General features: G+C 44.4%; 2 protein-coding genes across 3 annotated transcripts; one reads left to right on the top strand and one right to left on the bottom strand.

Annotated features, from left to right (window-relative positions):
- The first annotated feature begins 4,327 nt into the window (after positions 1-4,327).
- LOC126983625 (iron-sulfur cluster assembly 1 homolog, mitochondrial-like) lies at positions 4,328-11,530 on the top strand. Its single transcript, XM_050836476.1, has 4 exons — positions 4,328-4,762; positions 7,132-7,185; positions 8,123-8,228; positions 8,655-11,530. The coding sequence occupies exons 1-4, from the start codon at positions 4,685-4,687 to the stop codon at positions 8,801-8,803; spliced, it is 387 nt and encodes a 128-aa protein (XP_050692433.1). The 5' UTR covers positions 4,328-4,684; the 3' UTR covers positions 8,804-11,530.
- LOC126983623 (uncharacterized) lies at positions 11,514-18,789 on the bottom strand. 2 transcript variants are annotated; one of them, XM_050836474.1, is made up of 8 exons: positions 18,333-18,789; positions 17,117-17,183; positions 14,997-16,921; positions 14,453-14,600; positions 13,937-14,026; positions 13,194-13,345; positions 12,461-12,627; positions 11,514-12,174 (listed from the first exon to the last, which is right to left on the bottom strand). In XM_050836474.1, exons 2-8 carry the CDS (start codon positions 17,168-17,170, stop codon positions 11,993-11,995), a joined length of 2,718 nt encoding a protein of 905 aa, XP_050692431.1. In that variant the 5' UTR covers positions 17,171-17,183; positions 18,333-18,789; the 3' UTR covers positions 11,514-11,992. The 2 variants fall into 2 exon arrangements, with proteins under 2 accessions (XP_050692431.1, XP_050692430.1); XM_050836473.1 differs by having other exon boundaries at positions 17,117-17,188; positions 18,333-18,788.
- Positions 18,790-19,166: the final 377 nt, after the last annotated feature.

Below are 19,166 nucleotides of genomic sequence, written 5' to 3'. Positions count from 1 at the left end.
GGGGTACCTCTTTGGCCGACTGGTAAGGTAGTGGCTCTTCCGTCATGCTGGTGGTGGGTTCAATCTCGGGCAGCCGGCAAAACCCTCTCCTTGTCTTGATTAATTTCTCGTGTGTTTCGATACACGCAGAGGACGTGTGGGGTCGGGAGTAGTAGAAAAAGAGAAAAAACTCGGCATTTCACAATCACTTGACATAGCCAGGACAGCCAGGTGATAAAACCCATATCAAGGCCGTCTCTATGTGTTTATCTCCATATCTCTCTGTATGAGACGGCTTTGGCCAAATTCATGATCATCATTTGTCTTTGGGCTAGACTCACCGCGCACCACCTGTGTATCTCTGTGTCTCTTATATGTATGGGATCCAGACAGCCTTGGCCAGACTCATCATCGTCTCTGTGTCTTTCGGTTAGACTCATAACTTGTGAGTAAGTATATCTAAATCTCGTGCATGGGATCCATGCAGACAGCCTCGGCCAGACTCATCGATCCCTCCTGGATCGACGTGACAGCTCCGGCCCTTTACTCAACCCTTGATGTATTATTAGTGGGCAGCCCAAATTAATTTTGTGGCTCCCGGATAAACCTTCATGCTGCCTCGAACCCAGAGTGCTCCGGGTAATATTTAGGGGTGGGCAGGTACCGGTACTAACGGTACCAGCTAAACTGTACGGTACCGGTACCAGATTGCTCGGATTTTTTTTTTTTTTTTTTTTTTTTTTGGTATTTCGTTGAGGATATACCCCAATGGAGGAAGGCGGTGCATGCCGCGCAACCCCCCAGACGGTTGGTAGAGAGATACCCAATTCTGTCAAGGAGGAGCCCCAACAACGGGGCTGAGGGTGTCGGAAAGAGCCCACCTTTCCACCCCCATGGTAACTGATAGGTCTCGAACCCACGCCCCAGCAACCCGCCGAAGCGCAAGGCAGAGACTACCACGGGACCACGGGAGCCCCCAATTGCTCGGATTTATTTATTGGATTTATTGATAATTCTTAATGTCCGATTTTTTTTTTAGGTTGCTAATAAATATTGTTATTGTTATTAGACTATGATCGAGTACATCCGTAATAACTATATATACATGCTATTTTTTTATCGAAAAAATAAATATTCACTTCATTCAGAGAGAGAGAGAGAGAGTGGATATTTAATAACAATAACAATATTTATTAGCAACCTAAAAAAGAAAAAGAATCGGACATGAAGAATTATCCAGTAACTCCAATAAATACATCAAATAATAAAATAATGGAAACGGGAGCTGTGATGGAAACGAAAAGCAGGACAAAATGGTGGGAACTTGGGACGTCAGCGAGGCAGTGACTCAGCGTCTCCACACAGCTAGGGCCCATACTGGGTGATACCGCATGGAGGCGGGCGAGAGCCGGCGTCACTAATGGCGGACACACACTATACGATGCAGCCTGTCCGGCGGTGGAGAAGTGGGCGGAGCTAGAGGCCTTAAGGCAGTGTGTACGGGTGTAATTTGTGCGGCGCGGCCTCACGAAGCGGCCGGATGGCCTTCTGTTTATGTTTGAAATTCCGTCCGACGCGGCCCGCGGCCTCACAGTGTGTATGACGTTGCGGCGCGGCCTTGAGGCGGGAATTATCTCAGATCGAGCGACGCTGACAGCCGTGGTGTACACATTATTTACGCTCCACGATGTCTGATGTCTGGATAAATAAAGACTTTTGGATCTGTTTTATTGATCTGTACAAGGGCCAGCCATGTCTGTGGACATTAAACATAAATTGCGGCGGGATCAATTTACTACCGATACGGATCGTTATTACCGCTACCGATACCGATCAACCGAACTACCGGAAACGACCGCTGATACCAATCGGATTGGCCGCTATCAAAAATCCAATCATGAACTTTTTGCGCGGGACTTTTGTTAAGACTTGCAGAGAACGAGACAAAAAATGAACGAAAAGTTTCAAGCTAGTCGAGAACGTTCGCAGAGGAAGTTAGTGTAGATTACTGAGCAGTTACTTTGCTTTCATCATCACACAGCCAATCACCGGCCGTTCTAGCCAATCTCAGGCAGCCAGAACCAGCCAGCCCACGACCGACAAGTTCAAAGGGAAAGTTTTGCGGAGCCCCACCCTGTTGCTGGCCTGCCGGCGAGTAGCCTACACCTTACGCTCTAGCTCCTACGCTCGACAACGTGCTCAGCCTCATCGCCCTAGTGTTTAGTTTAAATGTTTTTAAGTTTTAAGCGCGCGTGCGCGCCGAGCAGCACTTGTGCTTTAACTTTTTCAAGTTTTTTCTTTTTTTTTTTTTTATTTTATTATTAAAAGTTTTTTAATCTCTGACCGATAATCTATACCGATCGGTAGAGATTGAAAAATCTATCGATCTACCGATACCGATTGGACGCGGCTCGCTACCGACTACCGATACCGGTGGTAGATTTTTTCTACAGAATCCCAGCTCTGATAAATTGTGTTGATGTTGTCGCTGCGGCGGTGGGGCTCAGCGTGACGGCCGCCGCCCGGTATTCCGTGAGGCCGCCTCATAATGTGTAGGCTTCATCCGGCCGACGAGGCTCCGCCCACTTTCGGCCGCCGGACAGGCCGCATCGCATAGTGTGTGTCCGCCTTAAGATCCAAACGGTACCGGTACTAGCGGCGATGCTCAGTGCCGAGTGATCATGAAGCTTCGTGGCACCAGGTACCGGTACCTGGTGCCGAGAAGAATCGATTCAGCCGGTATGGGCCCTGTGTGGAGACGCTGAGTCACTGCCTCGCTGACCTCCCAAGTTCCCACCATTTTGTCCTGCTTTTCGTTTCCATCACAGCTCCCGTTTCCATTATTTTATTATTTGATGTATTTATTGGAGTTACTGGATAATTCTTCATGTCCGATTCTTTTTCTTTTTTGGGTTGCTAGTAAATATTGTTATTGTTATTAGACTATGATCGAGTACATCCATAATAACTATACAAGTATACATGCTATTTTTTTTTCGAAAAAATAAATATTCACCTCATTGATTGATAGTTTATTGTTGCAGGTAAACAGCAAGGGAGAAGGGAGGAACATGCCATCCCAACCCCCAGGCAGGACAGAGTGTGATTATACAACTATATATTAATACATGTGTAGGTAGCACCATGAAACTAAAAAGATACAATGGTAGGAAGGAAAGCACAACAAGGGAGGGGGCGGTACCTCCCCCCGGACAATAAGACAATAAAATGTGGGACGGAGAACATTGCCCAAGCACTAGATGGGAATGAGTACAGAGATAGAGTAAATACTAGTCCTTAAAGTAAAATACTGCAGAGATCACAGCCTTGTATAGCACGGCAGTAGTTCAGGCTGCCACACACGGCATCACCACCTTGGTGCAAACTGAGGGTGTTCCTTGAGGATAGCAGGGAGGACATCATGGTTCAGGAGCCAACAAATTGTCTGGGGCAGGTCAAGGCAGTCCCGTGGCTTAAACTTAGCAATGAGAGGGCATTCCATGACATAGTGATGCAGTGTGTGGCCCCTCGGCCTGGCACAAAGCGTGCAGCAGACACCAGGGGAGTTACTAACCTCCCAGTAGTACCTATAGCCTAGCCTAAGGCGCATTGCTACCACATCCTGAGGGGCACTGTGTCGCCCATAGGGGTAAACAGTGGTGGGAGACACTAACATAGTGGAGGCTGCTGGCGCTGCACCATCGTCACAGCAGTGTCTGAGTTGGGTAGCAATGCTATCACGTGAATAATGCCTAAGTCTATTCTTAACATAGCTAAGCGTATAGTCAGTGCCAGGGTCCACTGTGTCATCCTGAAGGGCACGTCGAGCAAGGCAGTCTGCCTTCTCATTGAGCTGGATGCCCACATGAGAGGGCACCCAGGTTCAAAGAGAGAGAGAGAGAGAGAGAGAGAGAGAATTTTCTTTACAGGAAATTTATTTGGGAATTTCATCAGAAGTCATTAAGATAAAAAAAAATACTCCTTCGGGTACCGGTACCGGTACCGGTACTGACGGTACCTGAGTTTTCGGTACCGGTATTACCGGTACTCAAATTAACGGTACTTGCCCATCCCTAGTAATATTGCCAGACTACGCAGCATCACCGGAATATCGCGTATAAGTCTGCGGGTGTTACAAAGACGCGTCCAGCTGACCGATGACGCAACACTTTGCAGCCCGCGGCCCCGTTGGCGAGGTGGCGCGACCCTCGTACCAGGCGGGCAGGATAATGCATGAATGAGCAGAATTTTAGTTAGAGCAGCATTTACAGTGAGTAGTGAGGAGGGTGACGGGTGGCGCCTGTGTTCCCGCCCCTCTTATCAGCCACTGTGGGGGCGTGGTAGTAAAGTCAGTGGAAGCATATATATGTATAGTGTACAGACAGAGCTCAGGGCAGGGTGAATTATTTAAGTGTGCGCAGTGAAGTAATTAAAAGTGCGTAGTGAAGTATAGAAGTGTGAAGAAATACCAAGGAGGACCTGAGAAGAAGAAGAGGAAACAGAAGGAGAAGAAGAAGGAAAAAAGAAGAAGAAGAAGAAGAAGAAGAAGAAGAAGAAGAAGAAGAAAAGGAAGAAGAAGAAGAAAAAGGAAAGAAGGAGAAGAAGAAGAAGAAGGTGAAGAAGAAAGCAGTAGTCCCCAGCCCCAGACCCAGACTCAAGGGCACCTGTAACATCAAGATCAAGATTAAGACCAGCTGTTTACGTGATGGCTGGGCTGGCCACAGCCACTGTCAGGGCCGCCAAGGGCAGGCGACTCATCCCCACCAGGGCCGCCCTCGTGCTGGTGAGTGTGCCGCCCCGTGATGGGTGATGGGGGATGGGTGATGCCCTCAGCGGCGGGGCGGGAACCTGTCAGCCCCGCCACCCTCGGCCTTACACAACAGGGGACAGCTTCTTCGTCCTCTGTTTTCTCTTCTTCTTTTTATTATTATTATTATTACTATTGTTCTCCTTCTTCATTCTTCTTCTTCTTCTCCATCTTCTTTTGCTTCTTTTTATTATTCTCCTTTTTTCTTTTTCTTCTTCTCCTCCTCATTATTCTCCGTCTCCTTTTTCTTATTATTATTATTCTCCTTCTTTCTTCTCCTTCTCCTTCTTCTTTCTTCTTCTCCTTCTCCTTCTTCATCTTCCTTTTCTCATTCCTCTTCTTCTTCTTTTCCTTCCCCTTCCCCTTCTTCTACTCCTTTTTATCTGTTCTGCTTTGTACCTCTTCTCAAGTCCTCCTTGGCACTTCTTCACACTTCTACACTTCACTCTTAGTTACTTCACTGCGCACACTTCACCCTGCCCTGACCTCTCTTTCTGTTCACTTTTCTTCCACTGACTTTGCTCCTCTATGTTCTTTTCCTTTGTTTTCTTCACTTAAGCTTACTTTGGATTTTTATTTTTGCATTTCTCATTTCTGCCCCGCCCTGCCCCGGCCAGAGGGACACACCTGCCACAGCCCTCCCCTGTTATTTTTATTACTTATTTTATTATTTCTTTTACTTATTTTGCCTGTTATTTTTTTTTACTTAGTTTAATTAGTTTATTTACTTTGTATGTGTATGTATGAATATCTAGGGTGTTATATCTGAGGGGCAGGCGAGTCTTGCACTTACTGTGAGCGAAAAATCTTTTGGGCGAACTGACTCTTACATGTGGACGAACTGACTTACATGTGGGCGAAAAATAATGTGGGCGAAATGACCATAAACCGCCCATTTATATCCCTTTGTGCATAAGTTTTGATTAATTCATGGCGGTGTCCCCCAGCCCTGTGCCCTCAGCATTACCAAACAAACCAGCATCAGAGTTTGCTGCTACACAGTTCTCCTTCTTGGCATCTCAGGTGTCTGGGGGCTGCTGAACGGGCGACTTAAAGTTCACTGTTTACCATTTACCGTTGATAAGGTTTCAGGCCGCACTGCCAGCACAGCGCTCCGCAGGGCCGTCAATAATATGATGTCAGCCTTGAAAAATAATCCTCAATGCACTTATTCACAACCTGGTAGTGAATGAGTGTCGTGAGTGCTTTCATGAATAGTCTGCTGATGTCCTTCTTCTCCTTCTTCTTCTTCCTCTTCTTTTTCTTCTCCTTCTTCTTGGCATCATCATAGCCACTTGGCCGGGTTTAGGTTCTTTTAGGTTCGTACTTTAATCAATATCTTTCCTTTTAATAGTATCGCACTCCTTTCTTCTCTACCTGTTTCGCCTCATTAATAACAATAATAATAATGTGTGAATTGTCAGTCGTCCCACAGTGCTCATGTACCTAAGGGTCATGATAAGTGTGCTTGGGAAGGATGAAAAAGTGATAAGATGTTCTCTAAGTGTTTGTTTACGCTGTGAGAGGAAGAGAGAGAGTGAAGATAAGTGGTTTGATGTCATTCCCGGGAAGTGTTTACAGTCTTATCTTTATCTTGCGTCAACTGGTGATAAGCCGCATGTGGCGGGTGTTTCCTTGGCAACATGAATCTGATGCTAAACAAAGATGCAGATCGTAATGGAGATATGTGTTGTATTAGTATGGTAAATATTTCTCCGCCTTCTTCACCAAGGGGGCTTCGAGGTGCAGTGGTTAGCACATTCGGCTCACAACTGAGAGAGCCCGGGTTCGATTCCCGGGCGGAGTGGAAAAATTTGGGCAGCTTTTCCGATACCCTACGCCCCTGTCCACCCAGCAGTGAATGGGTACCAGGTATTAATCGGGGGTTGTGTCCCGTCTCCTGGGGTCTGTTCCCTTCTCCTATAATTCCTTCCTCCTCCTGTCTCTCTCCGGCATATGACCACAGATGTTGCGCCGACTAAACAAAACTTTCCAAACTTTCCTTCTTCACCTAATACGTCTACTTATTTTGGTTGAATATTTAGAAACATTTTTTATTAGTTATTACAGGGATTAGTATCCTTATTACAGCATGGGAGAGACAGTGTTAAGTCAACAACCATGCAAATACACAGATATCTCAACAGGCAGACACATTGAAACTGAAAGACAGAGGCAAGCAAACACACACACACACACACACACACATACACACACAGAAACAAAAACCATAGTGGTAAGTTAACGACCATGCAAATACATAAATAGATACAGGCAAAGATATCTCAACAGACAGACACCATAGTTAATATTCTCTGCCTCACTCTGTTTGCCCTTCCCCGCAGACCCAGAGTGCGGTGAGCAAAGTGAAGGAGCTGCTGTCGAAGAACCCTGAAGCCGTGAGTATCTGCCGGTGTTTTGTTTATTTTTGTTTTATTTTATTTGTTTTATATTCATGTTTTTTTTTTTGGTTTGTTTGTTTGTACCTTTTTTTACTTTTTTTATAACATTAGGCTGAGTGTCTGCCAGTGTTTTGTTTATTTTCGTTCCTATTTTACTCTGTTTTATATTCGTTTTTTATTTTGTTTGTTTGTATCCTTTTTTTACTTTTTTTATAACGTGAGGCTGTGAGTGGCTGCCAGTATTTTCTTTATTTTTATTTTATTCGTGTCATATTCGTGTTTTTATTTGGTTGGTTTGTATCCTTTTTACTATTTTCATAACATTAGGGAAGTGGAAGAGTATAGGATAAAATTTGGTAAGGAGTAAGGTCTAGTTTTACCATGCTGATATGTAACTTTAGTAGGCTGGTCGGGGACTCATGTAAGAACGTATGAGTAAGTGGAAAGGCTGAGAAAGAAGGCTCGTCAAATCTTTATTGCTAGAGGCAGATGAGGGACTAATATAAACTGAGTAAAAAAAACAACAACAACCCTACATTTTTGCCACACTCAGGCTCGTCAAATATGTATAGCTAGAGGTAGATGAGGGACTAATATAAACTGAGTAAAAAAAACAACAACAACCCTACATTTTTGCCACACTCAGGCTCGTCAAATATGTATAGCTAGAGGTAGATGAGGGACTAATATAAACTGTGGAAAACAAGAAAGCCCTACATTTACCCCACACTCAGGCTCATCAAATAGTATGTATAGCTAGAGGTAGATGAGGGACTAAGGCAACTGAAAAAACAAAAAACAACAACCCTACACTGTTCCCACGCTCAGACTCGGCAAATCTGTTTAGCTAGAGGTAGATGGAGGTCTGGTCATGGGGTCTGTGTGGTCGGATTTCTATGTAAATCTAACCTGGTTAAATTGTGTCTCCCTCCAGATCGGGCTGAAGGTGGGTGTGCGACAGAGGGGCTGCAACGGCCTGAGCTACACCCTCGACTATGCCTCGGAGAAGAGCAAGTTTGATGAGGAGGTGACCCAAGACGGTGAGTGAGGGGGTTGTGTTGTGTGTGAGAGAGAGAGAGAGAATGATGATGATGATTGTTAAGATCCTTGCATGCCACCACATACAGAAACACTAGCAAAGACACACAGACACAGATACACATAGAAACTTACAGAGAGAGTCAAGCATACACAAACACACATATGTACACAGATATCAACAAACACACATATGTACACAGATATCAACAAACACACATATGTACACAGATATCAACAAACACACATATGTACACAGATATCAACAAACACACATATGTACACAGATATCAACAAACACACATAGAAACTGAGACATAGACAAGCAAAGACACACACACACACACACACACAAATATGAAAAACAAACACACAAACACACACATAAGCGTCACCCCTCCCAACCCTCTTCCTCGTCATTCCCGCAGGGGTGAAGGTGATCATTGACAAGAAGGCACAGCTCACCCTCCTGGGCACCGAGATGGATTACGTCACCAACAAGCTGTCCTCGGAGTTCGTCTTCAACAACCCAAACATCAAGGGAACGTGTGGCTGCGGCGAAAGCTTCTCCATATAGTGCCGAGTTAGTCCAAGTTGTATTTTAAGTAGATAGTAGAACATATACTCTGTTCAGCCTAAGGTGAGAATGCGTCAGAGAGGAAGTCATGCCTGCAACCCTCCTACCCCCATTTTTTTACAGCAGGGGGGGGGGCAGCTCAACGGCAAAAAAACAAAACCACTAAAAAAAGCCCTGTAAATGCTGCTACAACAAAAGATTAAAGAATAGGAGGCCAAAAGAGAGGTCGATTTCGGGATGAGAAGTGTTTTGATACTCTCCTCCTGAAAGACGAAGGAAGGCTGGTGCAGAGTTTACCAGTAGAAGGGATGAAAGAATGAAGATGCTGGTTAACTCTTGCATAAGGGACTTGGATAGCATAGGGATGAGCTAGAGTAGAACGTCATGTGCACCTGAAGCCAGATTTTGCTCAGCCCTCATCGGATCAAATGTCCACCAGTCACCAGCCCCGGAGCAGCTGTGCCCTTCCTGTCACTTATGGGGAGGGGTGACTTTCCTGATGTGTTCTTACCTTAGGCAGAATAAAGTACAATAGATTGTTTATTTGAAGGCCAATCTTTTGCCTTACACATAATTGAGGTCCTGTTGACGGGTTTTCGTTTCCGTATGTAGATCTTTCTTTGTACACAAGGAAGGTCTTTTGAGTAGTCGAGCGAATCTTCCGACTTCCGCACTCCCAAGATCTGTTTCGGTTTAGAATTTTGTATGCAGATCTTTCTATATTCTTTCTCTGTACGTAAGAAGTATCTGTAAGGGAAGATTACTGTCTGGTCTTTGGTTACATGCGCTTATGATCGTGGGATATAACTGTCATCATCATCATGTGTTATCAGGTTTTCCTATAATCTGTTACAAGGTTGATGATATAATTGTCTGATATTTTTATAGTCTCTTGCAAGGTTGATGTACATACACTTAAGATCACGTGATATAATTGGCATCATCATCATCTGTTTAACATCAGGTTTTCCCATAATCTCTTAGAAAGTTGATGATGTAATTGTCAGAAATTTTTACTGTAGAATAAGACACACCTGATGATGAAATTTGAAGTCAGATCAATAACTTCACATAAACATTTACATAAACATCAGACTTCACATAAGCATGATCTGATAATAAATTGGCGAACCGGATTTTCGATTATGTATAGCAAAACATGTTGACAAATAAGGTATCAATCTGCCTCTCCAAGTCTCCATTGAGTGTCCATGTCTCACAACCATAGAGTAAGACAGGGAGCACAAGGGACATCTGATGACAAAATTCAAAGTGAGATTGCAACTCTTTTGGAAAGTTGTAGAATTTTAAGCAAGATCGAAGACTTCACACAAACAGCCTGATGATAAAATAGTGAACTGGATCTTTGAGCATTTATAAGCAGAACATGTTGACAGATTTAAAGACATGTCAGGAAGTTAAGGAAAGGTCTCGAGGTTTAATTTAAATCCAAATCAAATTTGCTGATAAAAGTGTCATGTGTTTGGGCAGAAAAAGCTAGATGTTCACAAATTAAAGGTCATGTCAGAAAGTTAAGGAGAGGTCTATTGATGTAATTTAAATCTAAGTCGAATTTGCTGATAAAAGTGTCATGTGTTTGGGTAGAAAAAGCTAGATGTTCACAAATTAAAGGTCAGGTCAGGAAGTTAAGGAAAGGTCTCGATATAATTTAAATCTAAGTTGAATGTGTTGATCAAATGGTGTGTTACGTCGGCACAAGAATCAAGACACTGACAAGACTTTACCCAGGTTATAACTATACAAAAGGAAGGTCTGGATAAGATTCTAAAGCATATCTTGGAGGAGGGCGAGTGCAAACAGTGTTCAATTCTAAGGGAAAGATTTTACTCAGGCGGGCAACTAAACAAAGCAAAGACCTGTGGATAAGATTCTAAGGCATATCTTGGGCTAGGGAGTGTGTAAATAAATGTGCAATTCTAAGATGATAGTGAGGGACAGTTTGTACATTTCCGTCGCATCTTGCCCCGTCGTTCGCACTTAGTTAATTATTTCCTTGGCTTTGGGGGTTCAGCGCTGCGTCACCTTCATGGCGCTGATGTCCCGGTGCTGAGTGGTGTGTCTACCTAATGTGGTTGTTGTCTGAGGTGCAGCAGGGGGTGTGTGGCTGTGGCTGTTGTGCTGTCCCTCTTCTGTGTCGGGCTCTCCCTCATGCTTATTTGTGTACACTCACAGAGGGAGGTGTTGGTGCAGCGCTGGAATTCAGGATTAAGTTTTATGAGACTATACTTTTTATGTCTTCAACAATTGTCTGTTCTCCAATCCATGATGCTCGCTTCCTGTCTCTCCAGTTATACCCTGCATTTTTCTTGGTTATGCAGCTCCACTTAAATAGAGTGATGTTACATAGGAGGTGGACTTGTTCCGAACCCAGTTGTTTTTTCTGCCTATTGTCATCCACATCTGCAGCTCAATACACTCCCACATATTCACTGTGCAAGATATTAAGTCAGTGCTTAGCGAATAGGACACAGGCTGGCAGGTACAACACAACCGGCCTGCCCTCCCCAGGCTGTGCACGCCCCACACACTCACCGCAGAATACCGTGTTAGCGCTTAAGACAGAGGCTGGCAGTCAGTCACCGGCCGGCCAGACAGAGTTGGCAGGTCTGGCTCAGCTGACTCGCTACAAGCTGTGGTGTTGGAGCTCATTTGAATGTATAATGTAAATATGCAAAGAAAACTATTAATATATTATATTTTAGTTCATTTATGCTTTTTAATATACATTTATGTAATATATTATTCCTCTTAGAAATACCAGCAGCATTTTTTGTGTAAAGAACAACGTAGAAAATAGTTATAAGTATTTATGTGAATAGCACACAACAGGTGCCAGAGAGGAAGGTAACCAGTCCATAAGTCAACCAGTTTCAGTCAGTCAGTCAGGTTAAGTTACATGTAGGGTCAGAAAGTCAGTCAAGTAAAGTCATTTGTCAGGTTGCTTAGTTAATCAGTTAGTAAGGTCAACAGTCAATTAGTCAGACAAGAAGTCAAACAGTCCAGTGAGCAGGTATCAGTCAGTCAACCAGGCAAATAACGTCAGTTAATGAGTGAGTGAGATACAGTCAGGCAGCCAGTCAGTCCTCCTGCCAAACTGCCCAGCATTTTGGCACCAGTCAGTCAAGTGAATAATATAATCAGTCAGTATTAAGAGAGTGTGTCAGCCAGTCAGTCCTCCTGCAGCCCATACTTCTCCAAGAACTTCCTGGTGGCCATGGAAACACTGTTGTCATTGTTGTTGTTGTTGTTGTCGCTGTCATCGGGGTGGAGGCGGTAGAGGTGCTGGGTGGGGGGGAGGCCAGGAGGTAGGGGAGCAGGGCCGCCAGGCTGATCGCTTTGCTTCTTCATCGCTGGAGGGGAAGGGAAAGTGGGAGTGATATTTACTCTCCTTTGTGGCCTTTGGAAATAATAATAGCAATATTAATAATAATAACAATAATAGTAAACACTGGTGATGGAGGCAAGGGAGGAGAGGAGAGGAAAAAGAAGGAAGTAAAAGATTAGGAAGAGTTGAGTGATTAGCTGCAGAGAAAGGGTGAGGAACAATGTGAAAGGAGGAGATTAGGAAAAGATTTAAAAAAAAAGATGAGCCGAAATCATCTGAGAATACGACTGTAAGCGAAGGTGGATCCTGACCTGGCGAGGCAGCAGCGATTGCGGCCAGCTGGGTGTCCGTGAGGTACTTGGCGGCTGTGGCATCGCAGGGGTGGTGGTGCAGGTGTGTGGCGGTGGTGGTGAGGCTGGTCTGGTACAGCGAGACGGTGTTGTGGATCCCCGGCAGGTACAGGCTGTCCACTAGCGGCCTGTGGTGGTGGTGGTGATGATGGTGGTGATGATGATGGTGGTGGTGGTGGTGAGTGGTGTGATGAGCAACATTCTCAATTATACCAATACTGTAGTTTATGGGTATTTATGTATTTTAAGTGATTTATTTAGAGTAATATTTTCCTGGTGTGAGTACTAACTGGAGTGATGAGTGTGAATTAGTGACACTCTTACACTAAGCTTAAGAAAAAAATTGAAACTCAAATCGATATTCCATAAAAAAAGAAAATAAGAAAAAAAATTAAACTAAGATCGATTCTCCATAAAAAAGAAAATAAGTCCATGGAGAAAAGTAAAATGAGTAGCAAAAGTAAATAAAAAAAGGAAAATATAACTCATTTAAAAAGAAAATTAATTGCAAGTCCATGAAAAATGTAAAATGAACATCAAAAGTAAAAGAAAAAAGAAAAATTTATTATTACTCTAGAAAGAAAAATACCATGTTTGAGTTTTGAGTCCTTAAATTATAGTGAAAGAAATAGCACAAAAATATCTGCATGAAGAAGTGTGAATATAAATGTAATGCAATGGAAAGAGCGCTGACCTGTGGCTGGGCGTGAGGGTGGCGGGGTCAAGGAAGCTGACGCCAAAGTTGAGCAGCTGCCGCCGCACTGCTTCTATCTGGGGGTCTGGCCCGCCGCCGCTGCCGCCACCGCCACCACCGCTCTCCCCTGTGCCTGCCCTCACCACCATGGCCTGAGGGGTAGGGAATAAAGTACAAAAAGGTAAAAACTATAAAAGGAAACTGTACATGCTTTCCAAATGAAGGAATAAATGAAGTATATATGTACAAAATTCAGAGAGAGTTGGCAGGTGAGTGATTGAATGTGCTGAAAAAGTGTCAAGAGAGGCAGAATAGGAGATGAGAAACAGGGAACAGGGCACTGGTGATATAGATAGATTAGATACAAGAATGAACTAGATAAATAAGAGGAAGAGAAGTTTTAAGTTTTAAGTTAAAAGAAAAAAAGCTAAAGGAGTCTTCTTTGGCAAATCAACAAAATTAATGCTTGAGAATCAACAAATGAAAGTTATCATAAGGAAAATTAGCAAGAATGGCAGGAAAGAGAAAAGGAATCAAAGAAAAAAGGCTATTAATGCAGAGAAGAAATAATATAGTTGAGGTTAGAAATGATAGACCGATCAAAATGACTCCTGAAGCAGTGCGGAAGGCAGAGCTGCTATCAGGAAAACAAGGCTGATTCAAGCAAGCATATATGGAGGTTTTCAATACAAGTAATCATTTCAGCTTCAAACAAATGTACATGAAGAAATAATAATGCAAACCTGTGATGGCATGACTTGTTGGTGCTGTTGCTGTTGTTGGTGCTGTTCTTGGGATGGGTTGGTGTGCTGGAGGATCTGCTGAATGTTGGTCTGAAGGGAAGAAAAGGGAACAGTAAAACCTTAAACTGTCTCCTTGAAATACTAAAGCTAATCTAAGCTGTCTGCCTTGACTAAATTGACACAGGGGGACCATAACTTCTTACAGACACACATTCATAGCTCTGGGACGGTTGCTTTCTATTGTGAAGTAAAAAGTACTAATCAAATATAAAGGTAATAAATCTAAAAAAATCTTTATATGAAAAATCTAAAAAAATCTTAGGTAAAAAAAAAAAAAAAAATTAATATATACAAAGTAGCCAATTTATATCTTAGGTAAAAAAAAAAAATAATAATAATAATACATACAAAGTAGTCAAATTTATAAAAGTATTAGATTACGTTACATATATTATTATTATTATTTGAGTATTACTTTTAAGATATCTGGACTAGATTTTACTTAATAACACTCACCAGAACATTGTGGTAGAAGGTAGTGCCAGTGGGGGGCTGGGGTGGGGGTGTGGGGGAGGGGGGAGGAGAGGTGCCTGGAGGCGGGGTGTCACTGCTGGGACCCTGCACTGATTGGAGGGGTCTGTGTCGCCCACCCCCTGTGTCACCCCTGGGAGAGAGATGGGTTGTCTTGTGGGTTTATTGGATTTATTTAGCTTTATTATTATTACTATTATTATGAACATCAATGGTAGTTTGTATAGCTTGATTATGTAACTATTTTTTTGTGATCAGTTTTAGCTTTACTGTAAAAAAATGCTTCATGTGTTCTTACGCTTACGAGAACAAGACTGACACATGTAAGCCTGGATGGAGCCTTTCTAAGCAAGTACAAAGGTTATACTTCATACCTTTAAACTAACAAGACTCATTAATATACTTGGGAGAATGAAGTTGGGGAATGGGAGAGACTTGTAGCCCATCCAACCCCAAAAGGCAAAATAAGGAGGTTAAATGAAAAGAAGGAGAGAAACAAAACTACTGGTATGGTGACACAGCTCTGTACCTCATGTGGTCTCTTGTGATGTTAGGTGGCGTGGGTGTTGGTGTTGGCTTCCCCTGCTGTTGTATCCACTCCTGGCCGCTGGATGACTCACTGCCTCCACGCGAGTCATCCGAAGTCTCGAAGGCTGACTCAACACTGTTCCTGCGTCGAGTGAAGTGTTGGTGGGACGGAACCTGGTCGCGACTCATCTTAAGGTCCCTCAACCACTCATTCCTGTCCTGGTCTCGGTAGCGAGGGTCTGTCGCATCTGACTCCTCCTCCTCCTCCTGGTACCTTAGTGAAGCGAGGAGGTCAGGCCAGGATATATCAGTGTTTATACCGACACTTATCATCGCTGGTTTTTCTTGTGTCTGTGTTGTGGCGTTACTCCGATCAAGTTTTTGAGAGCTTCTTCCTCGCCTTGTCCCCCTTGGCATTCTATCCTCCTCCTCCTCCTCTTCCTCCTCCTTTGCCTGCTTCTCCATGATCTTCTGCAGGTCTTTGGTTAGCTTGAGGATCTGTTGTTTCTGGTCATCAATGAGTCCATACACCACAGGGTCTGCCGAGCTGTGAGGGAGTCTAGCGGTAGGGAGACTTGGGGAATAGTGGTGCTCAAGGTGATGTCCCCAGGCTGCCCCCATGTACTCAGGTCCCTGGGGTATGTACTGGTTAGTGGGAGGTGTTTGCAGGGATGCGGGGACAGGGGAAGACCAGTTAGCGTTGTTGTAAGTGGTCGGGTAGTTCTCCGGTCGTGGCTGTGGAAGGTACGGTGAGGAGTAGTCAGTGGGGGCATCATTCAGACCAGTGCTGGGGGCCTGAGGGTAAGTGGCAGTTCTTGTGTTAGTGCTTACAGGTGGTGCTGGGTTGTAGCTAGGTGCTGCAGTGGAGGCTGGAGGGTACATAGCAGGTCTTATAGTACTGCTGGTGCTTACAAGGGGTGGTGGTGCTGGTCTGTAACTATGGCTGGGTGCTGTTGTGGAGGCCAGAGAGTATGTTGTAGGTCTTGTAGTGCTGCTGGTGCTTATAAGAGGAGGTGCTGGTATGTAAGTGTGGCTTGGTGGTGTGCTGGATGCTGGGGTCTGCAGTCTGGTGTATCCATTCTCACGTTCCACTGGGTATGAGGTCTTGTATGCGTTCGTCGTAGGGATATGTGATGCTTGAGTGATGTTGAGAGGTTGTGTAGTACCTTGCATCCCTTCCATAGCCCTCTCCTGCCTTATAGTCTCTGCTGAAGGGGCAAGACCAGGAGTGCCTACAACACCTTGCCTCACATCCCTCACCACTGGCACTGCTCTGAGTGTGCTTGAAGGGTTCTGTCTTGCATCTGATAGTGCTGAGGACAGAGTGCCGGTGTGTGTGTTCAAAGCATCCTGGTGTACATTCTTCCCTGATGATAGAGTGCCAACGTGAGACCCCTGCGGCACTCCAGCAATCCCAGGGACACTGTAAGCAGGGGAGAACCTTACCCTGTTTGATGTTACTTGGCCTCCTGCTGGACTGTCCCTCTGTGGGCCAGTCTGAGTGTCTTGGGTGATTTGGGGTGACTGTTTGGCTAAGGGACTGTAATGCTGAGGGTTGTACTCCTTATCAGGGTGAACAGGGGGGCTAGTGTAGGGTAAGCGTATGTTTTGAGCTGCCTTGTGCCCTGGGGTCAATCGCTGTGCCCCTGTCGGTCGTGGTGCGGCAAGGGGACTGATCTGACGCACTCCCTTCGCTGGTCTAGCTCCGTGGTGTAAGAAATCTAGGGTTGGCTGTGGTTGAGGCCATCTTGCGGTGGTGCGGGAAAACTCACTGGTGGGGTTAGCTCTTGTGGTGTTGGTGGTGGTGTGGGGCTGGTCAGTGGTGGTGGTGGAGGCAGCGTTCCGGTGTGTTGGCTGCCACATGAGACTGCTCTCACTGTCGTACATGAGGGAGACTTCTGGCACAGCATGCTTTGGGGTACTCAGCTAAGGGGAGGAAGGGCAAGCAAGGTGGTTTAATGTAATTTTAACCCACACTACTGATAGCTATTGTCAAGGTTCTGCATGATATTGTACTTCCATGAAGAAAGTTTTGGTCACAACTGTCTTTTGCTCTCCACCACTCATGGCCCCAATATTGGTGAGGGTGTGAGTACAGGGCAAATGTTAGTGTGGTCTTACCCCCAGGACAGCTGGCTTAGGGGGTGGGGTGCGTCTGGGTGCTGCGTCCTCCATCAGCCTGGTGGTGCTGTGCTGATGACAGACCAACACTGCGTCAGTAACAGTTGTAGAATAATGCTGGGTTGTATGCAGTGGTGGGCACCGTTAACCGAAAAGTTAGCTTCACTAACTGATAATCCACTAACTAAAAGTTAGCTTTGCTTACGCTTAACTGCTAAACTGATAAAGAAATTAGTGGAAGCTAATGCTAACCGCTAGCTTTTTTAATATATGAATTTAACCTCAGTTTAGTATTTTGGCTGTAAAACCCTTAAAAACACACCTACCATAATGACCTGAAATTTCGATATAGTTAGCCTAGCAGCCCAACAAACAACAACAATAAGAGAAGAAAAAGAAGCCTCCAATTTATCCTAAATCCGTGTATTTTACCCACGATTTCCCTCAAATTCAAGCTTTTTTAATTTTTTTCCAAAACGGACACTTTTCTTTTTATTATTTTCTTTATTTTTTGTCAGGTGGAAAATATCAAATTCTTGTTATTAAATCCCGAGATCAAAGAGTTGAACATGGCAGATGCATTACCCTAAAATACCAAAAAGTTTCTTTAATAATTGTCCAATTACCCTACTTTAAGGCGTAATTTACCCAAAAGTGGAAGCCTTGGAATTATTGTGCCATGTGGCTCAACTGGTGCTGAGTCTGCCCACAACGGACAAAAACAAACCTGTATGAATTTTTTAGTGGTTAAGTTAGCAGAGGAGGAACTACATTTAGCGGAAGCTAATTGGTCCACTAACTGTTTCCAAAGTTAGTGAAAATGCTAATCAGCTAATGGAAAAGTTAGCTTTGCATATCAGCGGTTAGTGGATTAGCAGAACCGTGCCCACCACTGGTAATATGTAGCATAACTTTATAGTGTCAATAGGCAAACTTGCCATCAATGTAAAGTTATGGTAAAACTCCAGTCTTTTACCAACAAGTCTGGAGGAATAGTAGTTATGAAGCAAGCATTCCTCATACTGGAGTGTTACCACCAGCACAAGGTGCCTGGAAAAAATATGAGTGTATTCCAAAGGCCAGCCCTCCACGCTGAGGGAAGGAGTGCCTGCGAGTCTAAACACTCGGCACACCAGCAGGCCTTGGGTGTCACCTGTTGCTCCACGCCCACCCCAGCACGCCGCGTGTGGCACTGAGCGGCCCGGCCATTACTCACCAGGCGTTTGTACAGCCTCCTCAGTGTTTGGCGGCACACACGCGCCCCGCGCTGCCTTGGTGTCGCCTAAAATGAGGAGTAAAGGAGAGCCGTGTGTCCGCCGCCTCCCGCCCCGCCTTCAAACTATCAACACTGCGTCCGGACCCCGCGCGGCCCCGGCCTCGGCTTGCTCCCACCACTTTTATAGTTTTGCCGCCTGTCTTGCCTCATGTCATGTTTTCACACTGTAGTCATGTTTCTTTACCATCTTCAACATCGCCAGTATCTTACTTATTGGTCTTCCTGTATTTTTCCGTGTCCGACTCACTGGCAGCGACTTCGCCTTGGCTCATTCCCTCTATAGCGATGGATCACCTAATATATCGCAATTATGCTGTCAATATATTTAGATTACTTATAAACCGTGATTGAACTTACCGAGGAGTGATTCAGCTAACCGAAGAGAAAAAAAAACGAAAAAAAAAACGTTGATTTACGGGGAACTGAACTATAGCTCTGATCTGGGAATGTGGGAGATAGACAATTTGATAGATATAGATACATGGGGAGAGAGAGAGAGAGAGAGAGAGAGAGAGAGAGAGAGAGGCTGACTTACCATAAAAAGTGTAATTCTTAAAACTCGCGTCATACTAACCGTCTGAGTCTTTAAAGTGAATTGACATCTATTATAGGACAACAAAAGTGTACTAGTTTCCTTTACTACAAAAGTGTGTATACAGATTTAGCATGTCACTTGTTTCAGCATGAATCCAACATGTAAGGTCAACTAAAAGTCAGAGAAAAAAAACACTATGTAAGGTCAGTTGAGGGTCAGAGAAGACAGTATGTAAGGTC

Source organism: Eriocheir sinensis, chromosome 54 (assembly GCF_024679095.1).
Source record: "Eriocheir sinensis breed Jianghai 21 chromosome 54, ASM2467909v1, whole genome shotgun sequence".
NCBI classification, from domain to species: Eukaryota; Metazoa; Arthropoda; class Malacostraca; order Decapoda; family Varunidae; genus Eriocheir; species Eriocheir sinensis.
Note: the sequence above shows the minus strand (reverse complement) of the source record. Positions and strands in the feature narration are given on the sequence as shown.